The sequence below is a fragment of the Argopecten irradians genome, chromosome 9 (assembly GCF_041381155.1).
Source record: "Argopecten irradians isolate NY chromosome 9, Ai_NY, whole genome shotgun sequence".
Lineage (NCBI taxonomy): Eukaryota > Metazoa > Mollusca > Bivalvia > Pectinida > Pectinidae > Argopecten > Argopecten irradians.
The window spans coordinates 11,566,014-11,575,997 of NC_091142.1; the positions used below are offsets into that span (position 1 = coordinate 11,566,014).

General features: G+C 32.5%; 2 protein-coding genes across 2 annotated transcripts; both read right to left on the minus strand.

The window, feature by feature from the left end:
- Positions 1-1,147: 1,147 nt before the first annotated feature.
- LOC138330524 (complement C1q-like protein 2) lies at positions 1,148-2,877 on the minus strand. The gene is made up of 2 exons (XM_069278093.1): positions 2,676-2,877; positions 1,148-1,551 (listed from the first exon to the last, which is right to left on the minus strand). The coding sequence occupies exons 1-2, from the start codon at positions 2,875-2,877 to the stop codon at positions 1,148-1,150; spliced, it is 606 nt and encodes a 201-aa protein (XP_069134194.1).
- A 2,081-nt stretch (positions 2,878-4,958) lies between these two features.
- On the minus strand, positions 4,959-8,472 carry LOC138331455 (complement C1q-like protein 4). The gene is made up of 3 exons (XM_069279100.1): positions 8,437-8,472; positions 7,200-7,529; positions 4,959-5,618 (listed from the first exon to the last, which is right to left on the minus strand). The coding sequence occupies exons 2-3, from the start codon at positions 7,258-7,260 to the stop codon at positions 5,209-5,211; spliced, it is 471 nt and encodes a 156-aa protein (XP_069135201.1). The 5' UTR covers positions 7,261-7,529; positions 8,437-8,472; the 3' UTR covers positions 4,959-5,208.
- Positions 8,473-9,984: the final 1,512 nt, after the last annotated feature.

Here is a 9,984-nt window from a genome sequence, read left to right on the forward strand (position 1 = left end):
ATCAATACCAAGTTTGAAAAAATTGAACTTGTTGTTTTATTTCAAGATAAATATATTGAAAATAATTATTTGACTCTCTATGCTATTATGGCCTATATGGAATGAAGTACTGATTGCGCATCCACCAAAAGTAAAGTCATTTTCAGCGGTGGACCATCTTTAAATGAAATTATGTAGATATTGTAACATTTGCGTAATGTAAACCGTTTTAGAATCATAACTTTGGAAATATATTGTATTTAATGTATTTGTTTGTTATATATATGATAGCTTAAATATGAATAGCTTCATTTAACATTTTCATTTGTATTATATATGTTATTGTACACATATACCCTATCACGTGAATGTTACTACACACATGTACATGTATAAAAAAAACAAAAACAAAACTAAAAAACTTATTTAAAAAATGTTGTAAAGAGATTCCGTGTCATTTGTATATAGATATTTACAAACAAATAATATTGCATTCATATGTTATGTCATTTATTAGATATTGTATATATATTTCGTCTTATTGGAATGGTGTGACATTCAAAAGGCCAAATGGGTCAAATCACACCTATTTACAATTTCGTATTTCATTTAAGAGTTGATAATTATGGGGGAAGAATGTTAACTGGATAGCGGCATGTTTAATGAAGACTGCTTAACTACTGAATGCGGTTTTATTTTCATAACAATTTTATAACTTATAACAAAATCTTAAATAGTTTGCATCTATAATGAATAAACAATTCAGTTTCGTCAATGACGGAATATCCATCTTCCATGATCGCTGACACGGTAATTATGATCGGTCATAATGATAATGACGTCAAAATTAGCAAATTTGAGTTCATGCACTGCACAACGCCAACTACGTATGGTAAAGTTACATATAGTGGGAATGCAATTGACTTATTTTCAACTATTTCGCTGTGTGGCGTAATTCTGTGCAATCCCCACCACAGGATATACACAGTGGTTATATGTGTTGCAAAGGTTGTATTTCCACATGATAAATTTTGAAGAATATAATAATAGGATGGTTCTTTATAAGATGGCCATTTCAATTCATATGTGGCTTTGAGTTCTATGTGAAGCAAGCATAAATATAACTATAGAATAATTTAGTAGGATTGTTTTAATTGAAAGTAGAGATCTATTCAAGTAGAAATCCAGAGAATGTTGAGAACTTTTCCCAAAGGGTCGGCCGATTTCCAGTACTGGTTACTTTCACGCTAACTTTATCTCCAGTGTCCAGATGTAAAATAGCGGTATTTGAAGTAGAGGTGGCGTATAATGTGTCTCCAGTTATGGCCCACGCTACGGTTTCAATTTCGTTCTTCTGCAGTTCGCTGTAAATGTGTCCATGAGCGACTTCTCCAATACTCCAGCTGAACACGTACACTCCTGTTTTGGGACAGGTGAATGCTCCTGAAGTAGGGTCGTAGTAGCCGCCTTCATTTGTTACTTTGTCGTCGAATTTGATGATATAGTTGCCAGGTGGGGGAACTTGATCATGAAGATAGTAATAAAAAGCTATAGGTCCTGCAGGAGTAGGTCCTAAATGTAAAAAAAAAATACAAAATTTTCTTGATAGAAGATATTTTGTAAGATGCTTGTTTTAAAAGGTCTTTCGTCAGTATTTTTCAACGATCAATAATAATTGTTATGTTGACTTGTGGTTTTGGATAAAAAATGACTCTGGCATACACCTCAACTGGGCAACATTAATTTGGCCATATCACAGGCCCCTGGGACATTTTGAATTTTCTAAAGTATTTTAAGGGTTGGCATTAATGTTGGCTCATATAACGTTTAGTTTTAATAAAATTGGTTCGTAAGTAATTTTCCATTGTTCGTGAAAGGGGTTTTCCCCGTTAAAATAAAACACATACAAGACACGTTTTACTTTTATTGAAAAATAATATTTATCAAGTAAATACCATATACATTTTTTAAAATAAATCTTAATAGTTATTTTTGATAACCTTAATACAAAAATAAGAAAATGGGTAGAGAGATGATTTATTATGACCACCTTATGCAAATATTCTAAACTTATTTTGACACAACCAAATCTTAGTCTATTTTGAACAACTAAGCGAAATTATATGTTACTGCATTTATAGTAAGTGCTATTCCTACACCATATAGGACAATTAGCATAATTTAGCGCAAAACTGCTGACGCTTAAAGTTATTTAAGCCATAATTGAGCGAACATTTTGACATGGTTTTTCCTTTAGTAATCTATTGAAAACCATACGTTTTGATGAATTAAGTTGTGGAAATCATTCAGAGGTACAGACAAACATGTTATAAGCAAATACATCAATACATTATTTATTCACTGTAATAGTTCTGACTTTTAAAAAGTACTTTTTGGATATTGAGATGAAATCTCATCTGAAGAAATCACTTAAAAATACTAATATCGCTGTTAAGTATTAAATGCAATGTAGACATAAATATCATGATTTTTGACAGTACTGCCAAAACTAAATTTGAGCACTTACATGTATATAACTTTGTAAAACGAAATCCTATGCATTGTACGTATTGTTAATTGTCAAAATGTTGGTTAATTTTGGTTTTAAATAACATATTAAAAATTCTTTTTGATTGACGAGTATGAAAATTACGGCACATGTATTTAAGTCGCTAAAGTTATAATTACAGTATTACCTGCACGAGTATCCCTTGTATGGTTAGATAATGTTAGATCTCCTGTTGTGGGAGATTCCAGTCGAGTGTGAAGTTTGCGAAGATATTTATTTTCGGTTTCAGTTGTTTCAACCCTTTTTTCCAAGTTTCGATATTGAACTTTTAAAGTTTCCAATGCATTTGCATCTTTTTCATGAATGTTTTTGAGTTCTTCAAATTCCATTTTGAGATTAAAAACAATCTGCAGAAGTTCATCGACATTCCCAGCCATAATTTGTTGCCATGGTGATTGGATCTCCGCAAATGTCAAGGAAACCAGTAAAAGGCAAATCACGCCAACATACATCGATGTCTTCATTTTGTAATAAAACAAAATACATAAATACACCCAGGGTCCAGTTTCACTAACATTCCTTAGCTTGACTTTTGAGTTAAGGAAAACCCCTTAAGTAAAGGAGCCTTCTTTAAAATCTTTAATGCTTTCCTATGGAGAATTTTAAGTCAAGGAATTCTTTAAATTTAAGGAATGTTCGTGAACTAGGCCCTGATACCGTTATCTGGAAAATATTGCGGTAATGAAAAGTTCGGTAAGTAAATAACATTGAAGTCTAACTTTTTTTATTTGAAAGACCTAATTTATATTTGTTTGCCATCGACAGCCTGGATCATTTAGGGCCAAGTGATAATATAAGTTTAAGTGATAAGCCGTATGTGAACAAATAAAGACAAGATACAGTAAAAATCGTAAAAAATAGACGATATTCGAGGAAATATGCTCAGTGCAAAGATCATAAATCAAGGGTTGTATCATTAACAATGACAGAAATGATGAAATGATAAAATAAAATCTTAGTTTCCGTATAAAAAGATATCACCTAAAAATACATTTATTCCTCGTATCAATCGAAATGCATATTGAATACAAAGACAATAGTATTTGGGATTTGAGAAAAAAAATTCTAACTTTCACCACACGACAATAACACTTACCTTCATCGCTTGTTCCTCAGAAGTTTTTGTTGTAAGATATCTCTAGGTTTTGGCCTACACGTTTTATATACAAAATAAGGATGTGAAGTAGACAGATGTTGAACACTGCGATAATATTTGAATCATCTCTTCCTTTTAAAGTTCAGTTATCAAAATTGTTGTCCTTCACTAAATAAATGAATGATACGGAGAACAACACTACATTACTTCCACTTTTTAAAGGTTTCAGCTTCAAAATGACATTAAGATTAAAACAATTGGAGAATATGTTTCAACTAATTTTAAAAAGATTCCGAAACAATTTTTTCTTTACTATTAACTTAAAAAGTTTCATTATGTTTTATTTGTTTTTTTTTTCGTGTTATGTGTTACTGTTCATAAATACATTTGTATTTGTAATTTGAACCATTGTGTTGTTTTATAGGCATGCATGTGAAAATGTACATTTACATGCGTAAAAGCCAATTACTGTACATATAATGAGAGTCGTTTATGTTTTGTCGACGGTCGAGCATCTTTCAGTGATATACATGCAGATATTGTGTCATTTGTGTAATGTATATCCTTTTAGAATCACAATTTTTCAAACATATTGTATTGGATGTATTTGTATGTTACGTGTTTATATATGATATCGTACATTTAAATAGTTTCATTTGTATGTTATTTGTATGTTACGTGTATATATATTATATCGTACATTTAAATAGTTTCATTTGTATGTTATTTGTATGTTACGTGTATATATATTATTATATCGTACATTTAAATAGTTTCATTTGTATGTTATTTGTATGTTACGTGTATGATGTCGTACATATATAAACATTTTCATTTGTATATTATTACATTTAAACATTTCCATTAGTATGATATATGATATTATATACACAATTTTATTTGCACGAAATTGCATACAAACACTTGAATGTTGCTAAATGTATATACAAAAAGATATATGTATGTCGTATACAGATTCCGTGTCATTTGTATACATATATTGTATGATTTAAAAATATTGTATTCAGTTTTGCGTTATTGGTTTGCTGTGACTATCAAGAGGCACAAAGGGTCTAATCGCACTTCGTATAAGCCGTTTTAATTAAGACTGCCAGACGCGAGTGTTAAAATGTTCCCATACCATTTTCTTCTCGGATTGAAAAACGAATAGCAATTTCCCCCTTAGAAAGGTGCGATTGTTGGTTTTCTTATTTACAATTATGTTTTCAATTTAACAGTTGAAATGCATTCAGTTTACAATAACAGAAGAATGAACCCTAACTGGACAATGGAAATGTAATGAAGCTCGCTTGCCAACTGAATGCAGTCTTATGGTTATATTTACATTTCATAGCAATTATATGAGAAAATATCAAAGTGTATCTGTATTGAATAAACATTTCATTGTCGTCAAGTGACGTAATAATGATAATGACGTCAAGATTAGTCAATTTTAGCCCATGCCCTGAACAACGCCAACTGCGTTTGGTAAAAATACTTAGTGGGGCTGCAGTGAAAATGTAAATATAGAATATTTCAGTTTGATTTTTTATTGAAAGTAGATCTATACAAGTAAGAATCCAGAGAATGATGAGAATTTTTCCCAAAGAGTCGGATAATTCCCGGTATAGGATATCTTCACGCGAACTTTATCCCCACTGTCCAGATGCAGAATGGCGGTATTTGAAGTCGAGGTTGCATACGTTGTGTCTCCTGTTATTGCCCATGCCATAGTTTCCCCGTTCTTTTCCAGTTCGGTGTAAATGTGTCCATGGTCAACTTCTCCAATACTCCAGCTGAACACGTACAATCCTGCTTTTGGACATGTGAAATCTCCAGAACCGGTGTCATAGTTGGGGCCTCCTACATCTGTTATTTTATGGTCGAATCGGATGGTATAGTCATGAGATGGTCGACGGTTGGGATCATGAAGGTAGTAGTAAAACGCTATAGGTCCTGCAGGAGGGGGTCCTACTGTAAACAATACAAAATGGTGTAACACTATTATAAATTATTAGAAGTCATTTAGTATACGTAAGACGAAAATCCCAGAGGTTGTCAGTTTCTTGTTTAAAAATCTTCGTGAATATTTTGTAGCTATCAATAGGCCTTATAGTTCTGTTTTTAGTAATGTAACACAACAAATCATATCAGATTTGAATTATAGTTCTTGAATTTAACACATCGCATAAACCAAGCTGATTGCAGAATCATTTCCGAACAAACACAAAAGATTTTTGTATTGTTTTAAAGTTTTTTTATTGCCATCATAATAATGATATTGCTGATGAACCACAATTGGTGAATTCCGACTGCCCTTCGCTCTAATCAGTTCCCCAAAAGGCTAATTACATTAACAACAGATGCATGTTATAAAAAAGCTTTAGCACATTAAGGAATTATCTGCCCTTGTAAGTACATATTGATTTTAACGTGATGTGTGTGAGAGTTGAATAATATTTTTGGGTGATAAAGACTTTTCGCAAAAAAACTTGTTACGTAGTTCACAAACTAATGACGTAACTATCAATTACCTGTACCCTTAATAGCAAATAACTGTAACATGCTAATTTGGAATGACGTGTGATAGATACAATATATTTAATTGAGATTTGATTATAGAATAACTTATTACATACATCGTAATCAAGAAAATGAACAACCTAAGAAATATCAGTATTTCTCGGAGAAAGAGAAATGCATTGAAATCATACAGAGTTCTCTATTATTTATTCTTACTTTCCCTTTAATTTATGACTAAGACCATTGATTTGTTTTATATCAAAACAATACTAGCACATTTTCATATTATATTATAACCAGATGAAACGACAAAGTAACATCCATTCTGTTTATTTCACTGAAGAAAACTATTTATCAAGTAAATAAATATTTAAATTTAAAATCTATTAATTTAGATTTTCATTTTTGTAGCGCCATGATAACCTTATTATGTTTCTATTTTATTCTGATTAAACGTCGCTAAACTTGCAATATGCATAAATAGACAAATGTACACTGGACTATTTTAATTGTACCATTGAAGAAATGAACAGGAATGAGTAGAATGATGAATCATTATGATGACCTTATGTAAATATTCTTATTTTGACGCAATTAAATTTAAGTCTATTTTTAACAGCTTTCCTGCATTCATAGCACAGTCGAATCTATACAAACGACCATCTGTATTAAGCAACCCTCTGTTCTAAACGACAACTTCAATTCCTTCCAAACGATTTCACTATATATTTTAGCTCTATTAAACGACTATCTCTCCAACGCGAACATCGACCACATACTTTCCTTCCGTGGTCGAAAAAAAATCTCTCTACAACGACCAGAAAAATGAATGTCATTTCGATCGTTGCCAAACGCCAATCGTCCGGGTGCCAGTTTTGACACGGTTTGGGCAGAGCAATTAATGCTATAGCCTGTAACTGTAACAAAAGAGGTGTGAAACAATTAACTTGTTAAGAGACCACTTAAGCACTATCATATTTAAGCGCAAAATTATTAACGCTTAAACCGCTAAAGATATAATTACAATATTACCTGCACGAGTATCCCTTGTATGGTTAGATAATGCTAGATCTCCTGTTGTGGGAGATTCCATTCGAGTGTGAAGTTTGCGAAGATATTTATTTTCGGCTTCAGTTGTTTCAACCCTTTTTTCCAAGTTTCGATATTGAATCTTTAAAGTTTCCAATGCATTCAAGCATCTTTTTCATTAATGTTTTTGAGTTCTTCGACTTCCGCTTTGAGATTTAAAACAGTCTGCAGAAGTTCATCGACATTCCTAGTTTGAACATGTTGCCATGGTGATTGGGACTCCGCCAATGTCAAGGAAATCAGCAAAAGGCATATGGCGTAATACATAGATGTCTTCATTTTTTAACAAAACAAAACATACAAAATAACTCTCAGATACCGTTATGTCGAGACTATATAACATAACTAGCATTAAATTTTAACTTATTTTGATAATAAAGACCTTATAATCTTTTTTGATACCGTTATGAGAAGATAACATTGTAACTATCCATACAACAAAGATGACAACAGGTATTGTTCATGCATGTTATTAGTATCACATTTGAAACATTCCAAAATATTTGTTCTTATAAATCAAAAACATTAAAATTCATGAAACATAAATATTTGTTCACAAATATTTATTTATATTCATAGAAGAGAAGTGAAATTTTTGTTCAAAATTTTTTCAAAGGCTCTTTGTTCAAGAACTAAATTATAGAGAATTCAGAAATGGATATTCATGCAATTTGTATGTATCTTGAGATGCATTTTAACACATGCATTTTATATGCTAAAAAACAAACTTCAGGAATTAAAAAAAAAATATTCTGAAATGACGTCAGTTTTATGAGTAACGTCATCTGGACATTAGTCAATAACTGCAGGAAAGTCTCCTTTAAGTGTTTGGTATTATTACCTGATCTTAGGCATTCGATATATACTCTCTTATGTTATTATCGTTTAAAAAAATTTAATTTTGTTTTCGGAAATGTAATCTGCCTTTAATGAATTTTATTTTAAGCAATTTTCGTATATATTGCCGATATTCGAGTCATTGAAAAAATCATAAATCAAGGGTTGTATCATTTAAAATTACCAAAATGATAAAGCAACTCTTAATAGTATCAGTATCAAACATATATTCATTCTTCGCATCGATCGCAAATAGCTTATAAATAAAATGAAGAAAATACGCTGCTGTTGATTTGGGATTTGTAAATCATTCAAACTTTCACCATGAAACAAAATAACTTACCTTCATTGCTTGTTTCCTAGATGTTTATGTAATCTCTGGGTTTGGTTAACACGTTTTATATACAAACAAGGATGTGAAGTAGACGGCTGTTGAACTCCGCAATAACATTTTTTATAACTTTTTCTTTCAAAATTCGGTTATCAATATTGTTGCCCTTCAATAGAGTGCTACTAGCATATATGTATATGTATGTACCATTTGTTACAAATTAAAAAAGTTCAGCTTCCAAATGACATTAAGATAGAAATAATTTGAGTATATGTTGTTTTCCAATAAATAAGTTGAAATGTTTCGAAAAAGGTTTAAAAATACTGTTCTCTACTTTTTTTAAAGGTTTCCTCATAATAATCGTCGTCGTCGTCGTCGCTGTCGTCATCGTCTCTTCTTCTTATTATTATTTTTCCTTTTCTTCTACTTGTCTTTTTTTGTTCTTCCATGTATTGATATATTTAAGAAATAGATTTTTATTTTGTTGAGGTTATGAGGATATAATGATAATGAAGCACGTGTAAATTATGTAATTCTGGCGAAGCCCGGTTTCACAAAATTTACATAGGGTCCATTATCATTATTCCCTTAAAACCTCAACAAAATAAAACAAGAGGCCCAGATTTTTATTATGAATCACAACCATACAATGATGCTATTGATACCATACAAATATGCTATCCAATACATAGGTTCAGAGGCAAAGTAATTTATATGAAAGTAGTAGCCTAATTGACCTTTTTGACCTCGCATCTATTGCCGTCTAAGGTCCCGGGGGTCAGCCCTATCATTTGTACAATTTCAAATCCAAACCCTATAAGAATGCTACCATTGCATTATAAGTGCTCTTCCATTCTTAGTTGCAGAGAAGAAGTCGTTTATATGGAAATAGCTAAATTGACCCCTTTTGACCCCACCCTTCAGGCCCCCGGGGGGTCAGCCCCATCCTTTGCAAAATTTTGAATCCAAACCCTATAAGGATGTAACCATTGCATTATGAGCGTAATCCCATGTTAAGTTGCAGAGAAAAAGTCATTTATATGGAAATTGACCACTTTTGACCCCGCCCCTCAGGCCCTCGGGGGTCAGCCCTATCATTTGCACAATTTGGAATCCCCACCCTATAAGGATGCTACCATTGCATTATGGGTGCTATACCATGCTTAGTTGCAGAGAAGAAGTCATTTATATGGAAATAGCCAAATTGACCCCTTTTTGACCCCGCCACTCAGGCCCCCAGGGGGTCAGCCCTATCATTTGCACAATTTTGAATCCCCACACTATAAGGATGCTACCATTGTATTATGGGTGCTATACCGTGCTTAGTTTCAGAGAAGAAGTCGTTTATATGGAAATAGCCAAATTGGCCCCTTTTGACCCCGCCCCTCAGGCCCCCGGGGGGTCAGCCCCATCATTTGCACAATTTGGAATCCCCACCCTATAAGGATGCTACCATTGCATTATGGGTGCTATACCACGCTTAGTTGCAGAGAAGAAGTCATTTATATGGAAAAAGCCAAATTGGCCCCTTTTGACCCCGCCCCTCAGGCCCCCGGGGGG

Bases quoted from the DNA above. Each gene is read 5' to 3' on its own strand.
- LOC138330524 (XM_069278093.1), bottom strand. From the start codon at position 2,877: ATGGAATTTGAAGAACTCAAAAACATTCATGAAAAAGATGCAAATGCA. The intron at 1,552-2,675 runs GTAATACTGTAA...TTTTACATTTAG, and splicing joins TACAAGGGATACTCGTGCAG to GACCTACTCCTGCAGGACCT.
- LOC138331455 (XM_069279100.1), bottom strand. From the start codon at position 7,260: ATGGAATCTCCCACAACAGGAGATCTAGCATTATCTAACCATACAAGG. The intron at 5,619-7,199 runs GTAATATTGTAA...TATTGTTTACAG, and splicing joins TACAAGGGATACTCGTGCAG to TAGGACCCCCTCCTGCAGGA.